At 42.3% G+C, this 19,786-nt stretch overlaps 2 protein-coding genes and 1 long non-coding RNA gene across 3 annotated transcripts; all 3 read right to left on the bottom strand.

Annotated features, from left to right (window-relative positions):
* Positions 1 to 58: 58 nt before the first annotated feature.
* On the bottom strand, positions 59 to 10,219 carry LOC114785206 (uncharacterized). The gene is made up of 18 exons (XM_028971069.1): positions 9,541 to 10,219; positions 8,098 to 8,122; positions 7,930 to 8,004; positions 4,886 to 5,016; positions 4,520 to 4,585; positions 4,259 to 4,422; positions 4,137 to 4,181; positions 3,971 to 4,060; positions 3,608 to 3,697; positions 3,355 to 3,462; positions 3,016 to 3,129; positions 2,840 to 2,933; positions 2,544 to 2,650; positions 2,259 to 2,321; positions 1,512 to 1,603; positions 964 to 1,116; positions 723 to 887; positions 59 to 420 (listed from the first exon to the last, which is right to left on the bottom strand). Exons 1-18 carry the CDS (start codon positions 10,217 to 10,219, stop codon positions 360 to 362), a joined length of 2,322 nt encoding a protein of 773 aa, XP_028826902.1. The 3' UTR covers positions 59 to 359.
* Positions 10,220 to 13,766: 3,547 nt separating this feature from the next.
* On the bottom strand, positions 13,767 to 14,954 carry LOC114785205 (paraneoplastic antigen Ma1 homolog). Its single transcript, XM_028971068.1, has one exon. The coding sequence runs from the start codon at positions 14,952 to 14,954 to the stop codon at positions 13,767 to 13,769; it is 1,188 nt and encodes a 395-aa protein (XP_028826901.1).
* A 1,824-nt stretch (positions 14,955 to 16,778) lies between these two features.
* On the bottom strand, positions 16,779 to 17,247 carry LOC114785269 (uncharacterized). Its single transcript, XR_003749034.1, has 3 exons — positions 17,116 to 17,247; positions 16,947 to 17,041; positions 16,779 to 16,872 (listed from the first exon to the last, which is right to left on the bottom strand). It is a non-coding gene; the product is annotated as an uncharacterized LOC114785269 (long non-coding RNA).
* Positions 17,248 to 19,786: the final 2,539 nt, after the last annotated feature.

Genomic DNA, 19,786 nt, shown 5'->3' with positions numbered 1-19,786 from the left:
CACATTCATACACTATACAACATAGTTGAAAAATACATGAATATTTTATTTTGCTAGAAAAATACATCTGTTTCATCGTAAATGACGGATAATTTACTTAAGCATAAATGCAAAAAGGATGTTATTGACATTTTATGCTTCATATGAACAACCATTACACTCATTCCAGTCTAGTGTGACTGAATTGTCTGCTAAATTGACTTGTGTGGCCTCCGAAAGGGCTTAAACTGATCCAAAGCATTTCTCACTGCAGTCATATATGCCAATATATGACAGTCCGTCCAGGGTATCCTTTACTCTTCAATTTCTTTTTTGTAGAAAAAAATGTAGATAGTTATCCACAGTGTAGCCTGCAGTGATTACAATCTCCTATAGAGCAGGAAGTTTGGTCTGTCTCCTGAGACGGAAAGTCTTCTAACTCTGTGAAAGGCCAGACAAGCGCAATTCAGAAGGTTTGATGGATGGATGGAATAATGAAAGCCATCCATTTATATGATTGGCTCTGTTTCTTTTGGCTTGTTTGCAAGCTGTGCACGTCTCTTATATGTGACTTTCAAAATAAATACTTTAAATATGAGGTATTTAGTGGTGACCAGAAGATGTTTATTTGATGAAATATTCTCTCAGTAGGCAAGACTTTACCATTAACTGTTCTTTGTTGGTGCAGCTTTGTGTCAGTGGGTGTGCACACGCCCATTTCCTCACACGCTAAAAAAACTCACATGAACACGAAGATAACCACAACGACTGCTGGTAGAACGACACCAAGGACTATCTCCAGGGTTTTGGTGCCTTTCCCAGGCACAGATATCACCTCAAACTCCACATCAGGGCCGTACAGCTGCTGCAGCCCGAGCAACAGCTCCTCTTTTTCACTCTGCAACTTGCTGTAGATTCACACACATGATCATGACCTTGCGCTAGAAAAGCATGAGATGGCAGGAAATGAGTGTTGGCTCTTACTTTATGACTTCAACCATGGGGATTGTGCCACTGCCACTGTTTCTCACAGCAACGAATCTGACAAACGTGATTGGACTGGGTGGATGGTCATTTTGATTGCCACTGGTCAAACCGATGATCTTCACAGCCCAGCCCAGACCTCTCTCCAGAGATCTGAAAGATGGACACACGGGTGAAAAACTGAACGTGATCAAGCAGGCTCCACCTTCACCCATGAAGGTTTGTTGCACTTCACAGTTGGTTCCACGCTGGATTGCACTCGATTGCAGCTCAGTATCTGTACCTAGCTTGTTTGTGGTATAGCTTGTTAGAATAACAAGTCATTAAGTCTGAAGAAATGTTTGACATGTAGTATCACATAATGAAGTTGGGGACATTGTCCCACCTCTGCTTAGGGGTCACCTTTGCCTTCACAGACCTTACAGTAAACTTTTTGAAAATGAACAGAATTGAGTAAGAAATTGCTGATAGTTGGAGATTTCAGTTCATGTTTTTACACCCGTGTACAACACAGTAAAAACATGGCAAATAATTACATACCCACTTACCTCTCTAACTGATTAACACTGTCCAGGACAACATGGATGGGCACGTTCAGAGAAATTATCACAGCGTCAGTACTGCTGATTGATGTTGTTGACTAAAAATATTGGGAACAAAAACTTTATACACAACATTATACACATATTCTGTCACCTGTACTTCCCACTCAGACTGGGTTACCTCTAACAAGTAAAAGTGAAAGTCACTGTCATTGCAAAACTACTTTTCATTCCCACTGGGCCAAACGTCTGGCAATTTTCAAGTGGAGGGTAATTTGGACCTTGAGGGCAATAAGACACTATCATCTCCTAATTGCATTTGAATAACTTTCACTCGCTCACTTTCCATAACTGCTTAGTCCTACTCAGGGTCATGGCTGTTGGAGTCCATCTAGGGACATTGGGTGCAGAGTGGGGACTCAGACAGTGTGCATGCACACACACACTATTCACTCACACGCTCAGACCTTTGGACAAATCCGAGTCGCCAGTCCACCTGGTGTGGCGAGAGGAAACCCTTTCCAACACAGGGAGTGCGAATTCCACACACACAATTCAAGCTCACTCCCATGGAGTTGTGATATCACGTCAGTAAATGCTGCACAACTGTGTGGCTCTATCCAAATAACATTTGAAACAAATGAATAATTATAACACATTGTGACTTGTTTGCCAGACAGAATGGTTTGAGGAATTACAAAAGAAGGAATTAATTAGCATTATCATGTGTAGATGTGTGTCTGGTGCGTTTACATCCTCGACGGTCACTGTTAGCAGGGCAGTAGCTGTCTTGAAACTGTCGTCCTCCTGTGAAGCCTGGATTTTAATAGAAAGGGACAAATTTAGTCTGTTTAGCTTGAATTTGGTACCAAGAAACTACTGGACTCCTGGAAAAACCCCTGAGCAATTCATCCACTTCATCCCTATAGCAGCCTGCAACAAAAAATCTTTAAATGCCTAGTGAGCGAGAGTTAAAGTACTAATTTTAATAAAATACGAAATGTGATTTAATGTGATTTGCTGTGATGTTTGCGTCACCTTCAACTGCACAGAGACCGTGCTGATTTTCTCAAACGCAGTCAACACAGATATAGCGCCACTAGCAGCATCAATGTAGAAGTTGGGCAGGTATTCACTTGGAATCACTGAAATTAATGCAACACAAGACACAATGTTATACATAAAACTAGTTAGGATTAGTAATTACAAAATGAATAGGGAGACACATGGAGGACTTGATTTAGGTTCTCAAATTTCTTATGGGTGTTCTGAGAGATAATGGGTCAAGAGAACACTGACCTGGCACTATGCTTCTAGCAGAAATGGATATTTACCTCCTGTAATGCTGTAGATGATGGTCTGATTGATGCCTAAATCACCATCCTGGGCCTTTATTGGTGCAGGCAAAATGGATTTGAAAGACCCCACCTGGTAGGGTTGATTTTTTCCCAACATCAATATAAAACAGCGATACAACACATTATCGCTGCTGGATTTGTTAAACACCAACCTTATTTTCATCGATTACAGCATAATATAGACCGTGGTCAAAGTAGGGGTTCATGTTGTCAGAATCTTCAATCTCAATTGATACGTTTGCTGTGTCTGAGAGACCCTCAACATCCTAGAAAATACAAAATCAGAGGTGAGGGACACACCGGAGTCAACAACAGAGAAACAACAGAGTAAAGCTCCAATAAAGGCTCCTGATGAAACCCAGTCAAGCAGTTTCAGCCGGAAGCAACGCTTAATCTAGTAAAAGTAGTCATATTACATTATTTTACTGGTGTTCTGTAACCAGGCCTTAGTAAATATACTAGAGATTTTTTAGAGAATCAGCGGCACTCACCTGTGCATGTGCTATAAAGGCATAGTGGTGGTCTATGTTGTAGTTCAGAGGTTGCTTCAAAATGACAAACCCATCGCTTCTCACCTGGAAAGGACTCGGCACTGGTGGCTTGTAATGAGACATATTATTAAATTAACTTTTACTGATCCTTTCTGGTTATGTACAGACCCGAATTGTATTCTTTTTTTAATGCATTACCGAATTTGAATGAATTATTGGATGAATATAATTCTGCGAATATTTGTGAACTCACCAAGATACTGTAGTTTACTCTGTTGTTAGTGGGGGAAATATCTGCATCCACTGCAGAAAGTTTGACCACAGATGAGCCCACAGCCAGAACCTTAATAATGAGAGAGACGAGAGAGATGCAATGTTTTCATTATAACTGAGCAGCAGAACACCATCTGATTTCCACTTTATTTGCATATTGTCTGGTGTGCAGGGCAACAAGTGTAAATTCTGTGTGAGAAAGCAAAAATCCTTTAAACTCTATGTTGGAAATATAATGTTGACCACATTTATTTTACGGTATATGTAAAATTTAGACTGGTAATAATACCATACATTCAACACAAATGATTTTAATGTATTTTAGAGCTGTACTGTGACGTACCTCAGATACAACTACTTCGTATTCCTTTTGTTGAAAGACTGGAGCATTGTCATTCACATCATACAGAATAAGGGAACGAGAGTTTGTCTTCTGAAAGGAGTCGACAATATGGGTGTAACTTGTTTTTGTGAGCTTTATTAATAAAACTAATTTTACTCAGTCTTACCTTTTCCTTCACACATTCCACAGAGTAATAAAGTTTCCCATCAGTCTACAGGGGAAAATGTTCAGATTAAAAAATAATTCAGGTCTTGTCTATTTTGATGTAAGTATCAGTTATTAAGTAACCTCATTCAATGCTTCTGCATCAAGCTCTTTACTCGTGCGAACGGTAGCAGTTGTGCCACCGGGTGTGTAAACCAACTCCAAAAATGTGACTCCAGTTGGAAACAAATGCGGCACAAGATCCACTGTGTCATCGGTGGGGATTCCGCTGAGGATTTCAACATCCCCTGATATAAACAAGACATTTTCCCAGAGTAAGTTTCACACCAATAAGACTCAAACCAATTTATTATGGATATTTATTCAGGGGAACAGAAGTATCACCTGTGTAACCCTCGCTGACCTCCCCAACCCAACCATCAGATCCAAACTTACAGTCTATAGTCGAAACTGTTGGGATGAACGCAATATATCCATTATTTTTATTTATTAAATTTTAGAATCATTTTGTTTCACACCGCAGTGTTTTCAAAGTTACTTTCACATAAAAAAAAACACATCAAAGTCATTATACTGTGGTCAAACATCTTGGTTCATTTCATTTGATGCTTAAAGTCGATGCTAACAATGCTTATGCTATATACAACAATGTGACAATGCTAGTTAGAACACATCAAAATGTCCAGCATACTGAGTTACACAACAGACAAACACAGGGTTCAAAGCACACAGCCCTGTAACTGCGCTCACCTCCTGGAAGACTCCGTACACTGGACATAACAGATGAAGCAGATAAAATAAAAACATATATGTAACAAACTGGATTCATGTTTGGAAGATCCAGCTTCGACTCATTCCGACCCTCGTCAAGCCGCTGATCCCTGCTCCACCCAGAATTACCTCATGCATCCAGCACTCTGGACCTGTTTTTTTACAACTTATACGAGTAATTACTGGACTCTGGACAAAGGGACAAAATGTAATGTACCAGATTGAAATAAAAAGAGATTTTTGCTTGATAATATAAGTTTGTTCCATTTACATTATTTTGTGAGTTAAATACTTATGTTATTAAGTTGGTTACATTTTAAAAAAAACTTTTTTTGAAGTGCAAATGCAATGGAAAAGGCTGAGCTTCAAACAGACCATCAACACGATCAAGCCCATCCTGAATCCAAAGCAGAAGAGTACAGCTAGCAGCTTTGCCACAACAGTCGCCATTGTGCCAGACGACAATTCACAGCATTCAGAAGACACTGCAGAGAATGCACTGAGAATGTGTCCTGTTTGTGATGATGACCATGGTGTTACAGCCATAATAGGGTTAATGATGGTATTCACTTGGGGTCCACTAGACAGCAGTAAAGTTTTTTCTGTTTTTGACCGCAGTGGCTTTCGCTCATTTTGTTGATCTCACTGTTTTGCCACTACTCACCATTTGAAAGTTTATGCTTATGGACTGTCATATTAGTTATAGATCACGGCAAAGGCCCGGTCTCTGTGCGCAGGTAGGTGCCTTCTGAGCATGTGCAGGCCCTGCCACTGCACGTCCCTGCTGGTGTCCCCAGCTCTCCTCCCTGTGTCGTGCAGGGAGGTGACCCTGGCCCTCCTGGAGGGTCCTGCCCCATCATTTCCCTGCCCACCGCCCTTCAGGAGGAGCTCCCAACCAGCATAGCGCCCCCCCCCCAAACTACAGGAGATTGCACCCCCCTGGCTGGACTCAGGGGCCTCTTGTGGTCATGCCACCATGCCCCGCCCTGGCGTCTGTGGGTCAGGAACCTCTTCCTCGGGGTTCTGATCAGCAACGCCACTTGAGGGATGAGAAGAGGGTAGACACAAATGCACACACACACACACACACACACACACACACACACGCACATTTACATTTACAGCATTTATCAGACGCCCTTATCCAGAGCGACTTACAATCAGTAGTTACAGGGACAGCCCCCCCCCTGGAGTGACTTAAGGTTAAGTGTCTTGCTCAGGGACACAATGGTAGTAAGTGGGATTTGAACCTGGGTCTTCTGGTTCACAGGTGCATGTTAACCACACCAGCACCACAACATACTTTTCAAAATAAGAACACATAGTAGTACTTTGTACTTAGTACAGGTAAGGATGATGGGAAAGACACCTCGCTTTTGATGACTCATGTTATAATTTATGCTCAGACTCCCTTTTGCTTTCAAACCCAGTCATGTCGCATACCTTACTTCTACCTGCACTACCTGTGCCCTTTCATTTCAGCCACTACACTTTTATTTTTCTCCTTTACACTACTATTAAATTACGGTCAGACACCCTGACCATATGGCAACCTGAGATCAGTGCTGTTTCACAGAGCACTATAGGAGTGAAATCATGTTGCATCACCACATTGTTTAATAAAGCATTAATGTGAAATGAAAAAAAGAGAAGAGTACAGAAGATGTGTATATTATAGTGCATTAACACATGGAAAGTAGTATCCTAAAGGGTAACACACTCACCTATGAACCAGAAGACCACAAAGTCCCATGTTCAAACCCAACTTACTACCATTGTGTCCCTGAACAAGCCACTTAACCCTGAGTGTCTCCAGGGTTAACTACTGCCTGTAACTACTGATTGTAAGTTTTGGATGACTGGATAAGTGCATCTGATAAATGCCTAAATAAAATGAAAATGTAATTTGTACATTATGCTGTAACAAAGGGTACTAATTCATGCAACACAGTCACTCTAATATGGTGAAACTTAAGCCAAATTAGATTAGATTAGATTCAACTTTATAGTCATTACACATGTACAAGTACAGGGCAACGAAATGTAAATATATATGTACACAGCTGGTGGTATTTATACATATACATATTATCATATTTGTACCTCAATTTGTTCAGTATGATTATATAGCAATTTTTGTGTCAACAGTTACAACAATTTCTTCCGAATTGGGCAGAAGTGAGATCAGACAGGTCATGACATGAGATTTTAGGATGAATACATCTAAGGTTGGGAGTTCGAATCCAGGCTACAGCCTTGTGTGTGTTGAGTTTTGATGCTCTCCTTATGTTGCCGTGGGTTTCTTCCATGTTCTCCAGTTTCCTCCCATAGGCATGTACAGTAGATGTATTGGTGACTCTAAATTGACCATAGGTGTGAGTGGATGGTGTGTATGTGCAATCATTTTTATGCATTTAGATTCAGTCAATGTGTGTGTGTGTGTGTGTGTGTGTGTGTGTATATATATATATATATATTCAGTCAGTTTCAGTTTTTCGGTTTTCTTTTCTTTCAGTTTTCAATTTCAGTCAGATTCAGTCAGTGTGTATGTGTGTGCACTTCAGTATATATATATGGACACACTTTCTCATTCAATGTGTTTTCTTTATTTACCATGTACATTGGTAGATTCTCACTGAAGGCATCAAAACTATGAATGAACACATGTGGAGTTATGTACTTAACAAAAAGTAGAGACCTGACCTCCACAGTCACTGGACCTGAACCCGATCGAGATGGTTTGGGGTGAGCTGGACCGCAGAGTGAAGGCAAAGGGGCCAACAAGTGCTAAACACCTCTGGGGACTTCAAGACTGTTGGAAAACCATTTCAGGTGACGACCTCTTAAAGGGCAAGAGTGTGCAAAGCAGTAATCAGAGCAAAGGGTGGCTATTTTGAAGAAACTAGATTATAAAACATGTTTTCAGGTATTTCATGAACATCCTATGAGAAAAAAATCATGATTTCACTCTTTTGTGATAATATTGTTCTGTTGTATAATCATCAAAACCAACAAAAGCTTACATGCTCTCTGTGGCACAGTCAAATTGAATACTCTCCCTCTCTGAGTCCAGATGGTGCCTCTTCAGCTTCCTGAATCTACAAGTACATCAGAAAAAATGTAGCTTTTCCAGAGGACAGCATAACTTGATATCAATCACTTTTACACAACAGTAACAGAACAAATCTCACTTCATGACTGAGACCACTGAGAAAACTAAAAGTCCCACAAAGCACATGTAACACTCCCACTAAACTTGTTTTTACAATGATGAAATTTTAAAGAACCCAGCACCAGATTCACCTATATATGATGCAAGGGAGGAGTTTAAGTGGAAGTTACCAAGTACATTTAATTTCTGTCTAGGGTTATGATCTCGCAGTGTGTCGAAGAGCTCAGGCTAGCCTGTTGGAATGGCTATAGCTGTATGCGATTCACCTCCCTTGCACTAATTTATAATTCCCATAAAACCACAACACATGACAACACACGTACAATAGAACTATATATTACAACTGAACATTTATTTCCCTCCCCAACAATTATACAGGGGAAAACCCACACCACATAAACATTAAAACAATAACACAAATAAAATAAAATACCCGGGTTTTAAATGTTCACACCGTCTAGGTAACTTTTAATATCGTTGGCGCGCTTGGTGGAGCTCAAACTGGTGTGTTGAGTCTACTCACTACTTCTTCCAGTATTGTCCCCACGATCCGCTGCACTTCTGCCGTCTGCAGAACAAAACTTTCGTCGGTGCAGCTCCTAATGTAGAATTAACGCTCCTCGCGTGGTCCAACGCCTCCACAGCACCGGGCCGTCCCGCGTCGCGCTGGTCTCCCGGTCTCCGCCGCGTGCAGAGTTCCCACCGAAGTCTGTGCACTTCTACCCTTTATAGCAATTGCTATTTTTCTGGAAGTCAGCGAACCTCCGTCATGCACTATGCACCCTTATGCATGAAAAATATTTAACTCCCAAACTAGTACAACATAAATGCATGTGCATGCATTTGCTATTTTAACCAAAAGCGTGTAACTTCACTAATTAAATTAAAACTAACAAAAACGCTGTCTCCTGTCTCTTCTCTCCCAACTCTTCCTGTCACATGCTCTCCATCCCCCTCTATGATAGGACAGCACAAAATAAACTGCATACCATTACACAGTTTAAAACAAGATATAAACATATTATATGAGCATATAATGAAACAAAAACACACTTGCTGTACAGATATTAACAAAAATAATACAAATAATAACAGTGCACCTGAGAGGGTGCTACACTCTCCCCCCACCAAAACCCGACATGTCCCCATGACGGTAGCAGACGAGATCACGTAAATTTACCTTATCCCTCTATTTAAAATGGTACCTACCCAATCCACTTAAAGAGAGTACTGATATATCTGTTAGGTAAGCTCATAGTAGATTGAACTGAGCTAAGATTAACACTTACAGGAGTGACAGAATGAGTTATTAGTTTTACTGAGGTAGGCTGCCCTGGGAAGTCATAGGTGAGTCTTTCAGGGGCCCTCCTAACTCTTCGTGGTCGTGCACTTTCTTCTTCTGGCTCTATCATCTCCTCTGATCCAGGAGTCAAGTTCTCTTGAATTACCGCTGTACACTCACTTCTGATGTCCATTATCACTCCATTTTCTGGTTCTCGAGGACCATTGTCTGATTCTTCGGGTCCCTGATTTGATAACCAGGAGCTCTGACTTTCGTCGTGTTGTGGGTCGAGAGTGAATGTCTCTGCAGGCTGATCTATTCCCAGATCAAGGCTAAAGGGTTCTGTGCGCTCACCACTATTCCCGTATGTCACAGGTTGTGAATATTGGTACGTGTAAACTTGCATATCATCCTCTTCTGAATCAGATCCTTCATCAACATTGTTAATAGACTCCTCCTCCAGAACTTCAGGTACTGTGGCTTTCTTAGCCTTAAGCCTTTTACTCTGCCTCTTTTTGGGTGCAGACACCTTGGTTTCCTCAGCAGACAGCCGAACATCCTGTCCAATTGGCAAGATCAAGTTACGATGGAGAACCTTCTTTGGACCATCTCTATGTTCTGGCTTCAACTTGAACACAGGCAAACCTGGCATTTGACTTTCAATCACATAAGGAGTCGAACTCCAGCGATCTGCAAGTTTATGTTTTCCTTGAAGTCCAACATTTCGAATCAAAACTCTGTCTCCTGGAGCAAGTGGACAATAGCGGACTCTTTGATCATACTGCTGTTTATTTGCATCATTCCTTTTCCCAGCCACACTTTCCGCTAGCTGGTAGGCAGCTTGAAGGTCTTTCTTCATGTTTGAAACATACTTCAAGTAAGACTTAGGAGATGAGTTGCCCCCCCCAAGACCAAAGCACACATCAACTGGCAGCCTAGCTTCACGCCCAAACATTAAAAAGTATGGACTATATCCAGTAGAATGATTTACTGTACAGTTATAGGCATGGACTAAGAAACTGATATGTTGGCTCCACTTGGCCTTATCTTCAGTGCTCAGTGTTCCCAGCATGTTAAGCAACGTCCTATTGAATCGCTCAGGCTGAGGATCCCCCTGAGGGTGATACGGGGTGGTTCTGGACTTCTTAACTCCAAGCATTTTCAGGAGGTCATGGATGAGGTGACATTCAAAGTCCCGTCCCTGATCAGAGTGCACTTGTCTAGGCAAGCCGTAGTGAATGAAGAACTTTTCCCACAGCACCTTCGCAACTGTGGATGACTTCTGGTCTTTAGTGGGAAATGCTTGTGCATAGCGTGTGTAATGATCTGTAACAACCAGTACATTGCAAACATTTTTGGAATCTGCCTCCAATGACAAGAAGTCTATGCAGATAAGATCCATCGGTCCCTCACTGGTAAGGTGTTTCAGTTCAGCTGCTCTTGTTGGGAGGGTTTTCCGTTGAATACACCTGCCACAATTTTTGCAGTACCGTTCAACCTCTTCAACCAATAAAACCGCTCTCGTATAAGTCCATAGGTCTTGTCGAACCCTAAATGACCAGAATTATCATGCAATGAACGAAGCACATCCCCTCTAAATTCCTGTGGGAGCAGCAGTTGCTGGTGTGCTTGCTTTTCAGGTGCTTTTGAGACTCGGTAAAGAATAGAATCTTCTAATCTCAGCCTCTTCCCCTCTTTCAGCAATAGTGAGATATCTTTGTGCTTTGTACGATCAGCACAACTCACATCACCTTCTGTAATTGCTTTTATTACTTCACCAATGCATGGGTCTGCCTGTTGTGATTTTGCAATCTCACCTGGATTTAGCTTAGGTAGATGATGAGTACATACTGAGGACACATTGCAATAGGCCCTTGGTATGACCTGCTTAGATGCCCCAATTATGTCAATGATTCTAGCTGACTGAAAGTGTTTACGGCCCCTGACTTGAGATACCTGACACAAGGCTTTGACACTACCACAGGGAATTGTCTCCCATTCATCACTAGGTGCATTTGTTACATGAGGACGACGTGACAGGGCATCAGCATCTATGTTTTGCCGGCCAGGCCGATACTTCAAACTGAAGTCGTATGTTGACAGGGCAGCCAGCCATCGATGTCCAACAGCATCTAATTTAGCAGTGGTTAGGACATATGTTAAGGGATTATTATCCGTATGTACTTCAAACCTTCCGCCATACAGGTAGTCATGCAGTTTGTCAGTTACAGCCCACTTCAGTGCCAAAAATTCAAGCTTGTGTGTGGGGTAGTTCCTCTCAGATGGTGAAAGACTTCTGCTGACAAAAGCAACTGGACGTAATCCATTCTCCTGGTCCTGATATAGCACCGCACCCAACCCTTCTCTACTGGCATCAACATGTAGAGTGTAAGGTAAATGTGGGTTTGCAAAGGCCAATACTGGTGCTTCAGTGAGACATCCCTTCAACAACTCGAATGCCTCTTCACACTTTGCATTCCACCGATGACCAAATGGCTCAGAGGGATGGAACTTCACCTTTGAATCATTCTCATCCTTGTCTTTTTGACCATCTTTTCCCTGTATGCATTTCTTAACAGTCTTCCGAGCAGTATCACAGCCCTTCAACAGCTGGTTAAGAGGAAAACAGATCTTGGAGTAATCTCTCACAAAGCGCCGGTAATAGCCGCTAAATCCTAAGAAAGAGCGAAGAGCAGAAATATTGCTTGGACGGGGCCATGACTTTACTGCCTCTACTTTAGAAGAGTCCGTGCCAACCCCTTCCCTGGAAACAATGTGTCCCAAGTAATTTACCGAGGTGCAACAGAACTTACATTTGTCCAAAGACAGTTTCAGGCCTTCCTCTTTGAGCCTGTCCAAGACTTTAAAGAGACGTTCATTATGCTCCTCAAGTGTCCTTCCGAACACAATGAGATCATCCAAATACACCAGAACCTCCAAAAGGTTCATGTCGCCGACCATCCTCTCCATTGCACGTTGGAAAGTGGCAGGTGCACCAGATATACCTTGGGGCATTCTTTCGAACTGGTAAAACCCAGCCGGGCAAATAAATGCAGTCTTTTCTTTATCCGATGAGGCTAAAGGTATCTGGTAATAACCACTTCTCAGATCCAGCACACTGAACCACTGACTACCATTCAGACAGGTAAGTGCATCTTCAATGCGTGGCACAGTATACTGGTCTGGTACAGTTCTCCTGTTTAAGGTCCGATAGTCCACGCACATTCGAATGGCGCCATTTCTTTTCCGCACCACCACTATGGGCGAAGTATAGGGACTTCTCGACTCAGAGATAATACCAGCTTTCAGTAGACCATTCAAATGTTTTCTCACATCTGCCACATCACCTGGGGGAAGACGTCTGGAGCATTCTCTGAATGGTTTATTATCGGTCACTCGGATTAAGTGTTCTGTGTTCTTCGCACATCCAACATCAAACTCATCCCTAGAGAAAACTTCCTTTCTTTCCAGCATCCGGTTGCACAGCTGTTCTCTCCATTGTTCAGACATTGGAGAATCCTTGAAATTAAATGAATCAGAGGTCAACTCACTACTGTGGCTATCCTCTGTGATCACTGGAGCTTCTCCTACAACATCCACAGGGCAAAGTTGTGCTATGGGCATTCCACGTTTCAGAGTCACTGCATGAGTTGACATGTTCCTCACCAGAAATGTGATGCGTCGTTTACTCATCTCGTTAGCCTTCTTTAGAGTGGGTAACACAGTGAGCTCTCCCTCCTCTGAATCAACTAGAACTGTGGGAGTGGAATGACAACCATGAAGCTTAGGGATGCCAGTAACAGTAGCAGTGCCGCCTGGAGGTAAGAACATAGGATTGCCTCTAGCAAGCCATACAGTCCCATTTCCCAAGTCTGCAGTCTCGTTGGGAGACTGTTGAAATTTCTGATATGCCTGTTTAATCTCAGGATGCACGGTCATAGAACACAAGAAATTCTCTCCTCCTTTCAGTTTGCATGAGTTGAATAACCTTCGCACAACTGAAGTGTTTGTCCCTATGATGACTGAAGCTTCACCTTGAATTATAGGGTCAGGGCACACAAGCACAAGTGTCTCAACAGTCTCTGATACTCCTACTACATCACTATTAAACTCAAGCTTCAGACACAGATAGCCATCATAGGGATAGTCTTTAACACTAAGGCCCCATATCTCCAAACAATCAATAGGAGTCAATGGCATGTGCTTCAGATACTTGTCGTAAAATGATCGGTAGAGTAAGGTGACTTGAGATCCACTGTCAAGTAAAGCTTTTGCATATATGTCTTCAATTCTCACTGAGACAATAGAAGTAGGTCCAATTAGACCTACCGGAATTGCAGCTTCCTGTGTTTTCAGTGTTTCACACTTGGCGGAACGTGTTATCCCTGGAGCGCCAGCCCGTCCCTCTACTGAGCCCCTGTGAAGTTTCCCGATGGCTGTCTCAATTTTAGAAGGCGTTTGTTGACCTTTCTGAGATTCTCTGGGTTCTGACATTCCCGCTGGAAGTGACCATCTTCACCACATTTATAGCAGAAGACATCGTCTCGCCGAAATTTTTCTTGTTTTTCAAATTTTACTTTAGCACTGGGCCTCCTCTCTACATTCTTGCCTGTGTTCCATGGTGGAGCCTGAGCATCTAACGAGGGTGAAGAAACAGAAAGAGATAGAAGGCGAGTCACTTCTGTCTTTAGCCCTTGCATCTCTCTGGTGAGCTTTTCCAAGGAAAGATCTTTTTCTGCTGCTGCTGAACTGGAATCAAGCTTCAATGCTGGGCCTGAAACAGACTTACATTCCATAGAAGCAACCGTGGTTGATGCAGCAATGCACTTAGCACCAGGTCTTTCCATTATCAGATCCTCTTCTTCTCTTACATCACGGAGGAGTTCAGTGAAAGTAGGTGCAGGTTTGAGTTTATATGTCATTCTCACACGGAGAGCGACAAGGTCATGAACCAATGATCCTCTGACAACTTGCTCAATACGAGTTTTATCCATGTCGGCCACATGAAGTCCACCTTTCCTTAACACAGAATGAAGCAGTTTGTCAATTCTAAGGAGATAGAGAGAGAGCTTCTCACCTTCAAGCTGATAGGTGTTCCTGAACTTTAACATGAGATCAGTGGCATTCTCCGTCGTTCCATAAGCTGTTTCCAGGGCTGTCAGATAATCATTAGCAGTGGCATTGGGGTTACTGATTCTCAGGCATCTAACAATATCTGCTGCAGGCCCTTTAAGACTCTCAGCTATCCTTTGCTTCTTCATTGAATCCACACACTTCCACTCATCCAGCATGTGAGCGGTTTGATCAGCCCATGCTTCATATTCCTCTTCTCCATGAGGAGTGGGCTTTACCCCTGAGAATATGCGAAGTTTGCGGTAAGACTGATTTTCAGATGGTGTAGTGTGACACTTTTCAACCAGAGATGATATTGCATTAACTAGCTGAGTGTTCAGATCTGGAGCAGCCGATGAAGGTGATGCAGAGTTTACCAGACCCTTCACATCCATGAGTGTCTTGCCCTCACTAGCAAGGAATGTCAGTAGTTTTGTCTGAAAATCTGCCTGAACGGGAGGATGTGTATCTTCCATAGCCATGCTGACCACCCAGGGAGCCACCTCACCTTTTACAACTATTTGCTCTGGAATCTTAGCAGTGCTTACATCAGTTGAAACCTCAAGCAGGATTAATTGTTTCCTACCACAAGCTGCTGGACAGCGTCCTCTCACTTTTGATCGACCAAACCCCTCAACATCATCAAGGACATGATAAAGAATATCATCTGTAATTCCTACAGAAACATTACTAATCACAATGGCATTTTTAGGACTAATCCCTTTTTCTTCACACCAACTCACAATTTGTTGTGCTTCCATATTGCAAGATTCTCACCAAATTTCAGTACCTTAAGGCCTCGTATATCTAATGAAAACTACTTTACATGCAATAACAAAACCCATAACGTGTACATGAGAAAAAACACATAGCATACAGAAGAAAATATATCCCGGACGAGCCCCCACGTGTAACACTCCCACTAAACTTGTTTTTACAATGATGAAATTTTAAAGAACCCAGCACCAGATTCACCTATATATGATGCAAGGGAGGAGTTTAAGTGGAAGTTACCAAGTACATTTAATTTCTGTCTAGGGTTATGAACTCGCAGTGTGTCGAAGAGCTCAGGCTAGCCTGTTGGAATGGCTATAGCTGTATGCGATTCACCTCCCTTGCACTAATTTATAATTCCCATAAAACCACAACACATGACAACACACGTACAATAGAACTATATATTACAACTGAACATTTATTTCCCTCCCCAACAATTATACAGGGGAAAACCCACACCACATAAACATTAAAACAATAACTCAAATAAAATAAAATACCCGGGTTTTAAATGTTCACACCGTCTAGGTAACTTTTAATATCGTTGGCGCGCTTGGTGGAGCTCAAACTGGTGTGTTGAGTCTACTCACTACTTCTTCCAGTATTGTCCCCACGATCCGCTGCACTTCTGCCGTCTGCAGAACAAAACTTTCGTCGGTGCAGCTCCTAATGTAGAATTAACGCTCCTCGCGTGGTCCAACGCCTCCACAGCACCGGGCCGTCCCGCGTCGCGCTGGTCTCCCGGTCTCCGCCGCGTGCAGAGTTCCCACCGAAGTCTGTGCACTTCTACCCTTTATAGCAATTGCTATTTTTCTGGAAGTCAGCGAACCTCCGTCATGCACTATGCACCCTTATGCATGAAAAATATTTAACTCCCAAACTAGTACAACATAAATGCATGTGCATGCATTTGCTATTTTAACCAAAAGCGTGTAACTTCACTAATTAAATTAAAACTAACAAAAACGCTGTCTCCTGTCTCTTCTCTCCCAACTCTTCCTGTCACATGCTCTCCATCCCCCTCTATGATAGGACAGCACAAAATAAACTGCATACCATTACACAGTTTAAACAAGATATAAACATATTATATGAGCATATAATGAAACAAAAACACACTTGCTGTACAGATATTAACAAAAATAATACAAATAATAACAGTGCACCTGAGAGGGTGCTACACACATCGCCAGCAAGACGCCAAGGACAATGGTGACTGTTTCAGTGGAGCTCTCGGCATCCCCAAGCCCGCGCTCCACTTTGTGCTCAAGATCAGAACCAAACACCTTCTCCAGTTCCGATCTCACTGTCTCCTCTTCACTCTGCAGCTTTCTGTGACAAACAAGGCATATGTGACTTCATAATGTTTGCTAGTGATGTTCTGTTATTTTGTGGGTTCATTAGTAGATCTTCAATGTCCACAACATGGGTAGGACCTAAAGGTATTGTTAAGCTTACGCTTTGACGTCTTCTGCTGGGATAATTATGCCAGTGGCATCAGTGGCAATAAAGTTGACAAATGTCCTGGGGTCATCTTGACTGTGCAAGTGTCTTATGCTGCCTTCTCCACTGCTGCGCACACTGATCACCCTCACTGACCATTCAAGAACACTCCCCAGAGACCTACGACAAAAATAAATAAAGAGTAATTCATTTTCTATAGTATAATCACTAATTGAATGCTGAATTTAACTTACCGCTCCAGCTCTGGGCTTTTCTGTTCCACCAGGTTGGCCGGTTTGTTTAGGGAGACGACCACAACATCATTCATTTTGCTCTCCTTTATATTCACCTGGTGGCACCACAAGCACGGACAGTTCAACTAAGCTCAGTTATCAAAGGCTGTTTGTATTGAGCTGCACTCACCTCCACTTTGGCAGTGGCAGATAAGCCATGCTGGTCAGTGGCCCTCACATCCAGGGTGACCGCTCCACCTTTATTTGCAACGGACACAACGTAGACTTGGCCCGTGGAGCGATCGACATCAAATATAGAGCTGCTCGCCATCAGAGAGTACTGCAGCCCCTCACTGTCCGCCACGTCAGGGTCGGTGGCCTGATATAAAGAACCAGAGCAGCGATTAAGTAACATTAATGTCACAAAATGCCCTAATCACAAAGGTTGATATATTGTTAGATTAAAAGGCACAAGACATGGGAGGTGGCTATGAAGTTCGTCTTCTAAGCTTAAACTTTTCCTTTAGTAACGTGCTGCATTTAACCATAACGCACATGTATTTGTGTTTTCTACAATGTTCTGAGAGTTCAAGGTCTTTGTGATGTATAAAATTGAGGAAAAACATTTTAACCCATTATGATGGGTACTCAACCTTAACTTTCACCACTGGGTACCTATATGGGGCAACACTGAAGATCGAAGCCCCATACATCCCACTGCTGAACACCGGGGCTTCGTTCACATTCATAACCTGAACTGTCACCTGCAGGAACAAGAGAGTGATGTATTTTTGAAAAAATGCTAATACATTATCAGGTGTTTTAGGGATTAGTATGGAATATTTATCATATCGAAAATATCATATCATATCCAAAATTATTTATCATATAAAAAAAAAAGAAAAAAAAGGGGCAGTGGTGGCCAAATTTCACTGTGTGCACTGTGTGCTGTGCTGCTGTGTATCACAAGTGACAATCACTTCACTTCACTTCTTACCATTGTCAGTGCCGTTCTGGGTGGGGTGCTTGAATCTGATGCCTCCATGCTGACAAGGTACCACTCCTGGGCTTCATGGTCCAGAAGCTTCAGTGTTTTCAGTGATCCAGCAGCATCCACAGAAAACAGGTCTGTATGTGACCTCAGAGTGTACATGATGGTGTTCATTGTGCTTCCTGATGTTGCCTTCACCACACCCAGCTCAGTTCCCTTTGGCTTGTATTCCTCTATGCTGAAGTTGTATGAGGAGCTTTCAAAGGCCACGCCTTCTTCCAAGCTGACAGTTCTGAAGTGAATCAGTACAGTGGCTGTAACAGGACAGACATCCAATGACAGTAAGAACTCAATATTGGTAGCCACAGTCTCAAAACCTGGTATATTGATTACCTGTAGAGAAGCGTGGGGGTATTCCATGGTCCTGGGCCTTAGCAGTGAGGTTTAAAAGCATGTCCTCCTTGACCTCTGAAAAGTCAGAGTTCAGTGTGATGTCACCAGTTTCACTGTTCAGACTGATGAGGTCAGAAGAACCTGCAGAAATGCTTGAGATCAAGAGTGCAAATATGTGAGTTTACTTAAGGTTTTTGCCAATTTTTTATCCATCAATGTCAGCTGTATAATTAAAGTCATCAGTAGTTGTGGGAGTGAGATGCTTGAATATGCATTGGTCCAGCAACTCTGGATGAAGAACATGTCAGAAATGAATTTCACCTGTAAGTAATGATAGAATTGTGGTTGGAATCCTTGTCAGTAGCCTTAAGTGTCAGGACCAGGTCACCTTCCTTGGCCTCCTTAATGAGGATGTACTTAGTGTATGTGTCAACACTAAACACAGGTGAGTTGTCGTTGATGTCACCGATCTCGACCCTAATGGACGTAATGTTCTAGAAGGGAAATATTGAAAAACATTTCAGAGATGCCAAATGAATTGCCAGTTGAATTTTTGTGTTTAAAATCTTCCATACAAAATGTGTCTACCTTTCTCTGAGGTTCACCATGGTCTGTTGCGACAATGACCAGATCATAATTTTCCTGCGTTTCACGATCCAATTCGACCAAAGCCAACAGAGTCCCATCCTTAAAGACAATAAAATGCATAGGATGAAATGGCTATGCTTATGCATATCTGAAAATTTCTACATCTTTTATTGAGTTTTGAGAGTTAATTAAGTTGTACATTTTTCATTACATCTGCACACACCTCCTTGAAAGCAAAGATGTCCGGGTAAGAGGAAGCGGTGATGGTCACCCTGCCATTTTCATCACTATCACGGTCTGTAGCAACAATTTGGCAAACAATTCCAGGAGCTGCGGCTGTGTAGATCCCCTCATCAATGGAAATTGGTTTGGGCAGGGTGTTAAATTCTGGGTTGTTGTCATTAACATCGAGGATTGTGATGGTCACCTGAGCCTTCGAACTCAGCCCATCAACTGGCTGATCAAATGCCCATACCTAAGTCCAAATTATTAAAAAGAACCTCGTTCTTTTTACTGAATTATCCAATTTCCTAGACCACTTACATTTATACATGCTTTGATATGTTAAGACAACATTTACCTGCAACGTGTATTTTGCTTGGTTTTCTCTGTCTAGAGTGGCATTACTGTTAAGAGATATTACTCCCTGTTTGTTTATGTTGAATGGAATATCACTGGTCAAAATAAAATGTCCTTCTGAGAAACCACCCTAAAATGAAATGAAAGACCATAGTTATTGGTATGTCTTTTCTGGTTTCAACAAGTGTTCGGGCAATCAGCAAATGCCTTCATCACCTCATCCTTGTCTGTAACCTCAAGTGAGATGACTGCTCCTCCACCAGCAAGGTTTTCAGGCACTGACACTTCATATTGTTCCTTGCTGAATTCA

Source organism: Denticeps clupeoides, chromosome 3, assembly GCF_900700375.1.
Source record: "Denticeps clupeoides chromosome 3, fDenClu1.1, whole genome shotgun sequence".
Taxonomy (NCBI): Eukaryota; Metazoa; Chordata; class Actinopteri; order Clupeiformes; family Denticipitidae; genus Denticeps; species Denticeps clupeoides.
The sequence above is the reverse complement of the archived record's forward strand: the minus strand, read 5'-3'. Positions and strand labels throughout refer to the sequence as shown.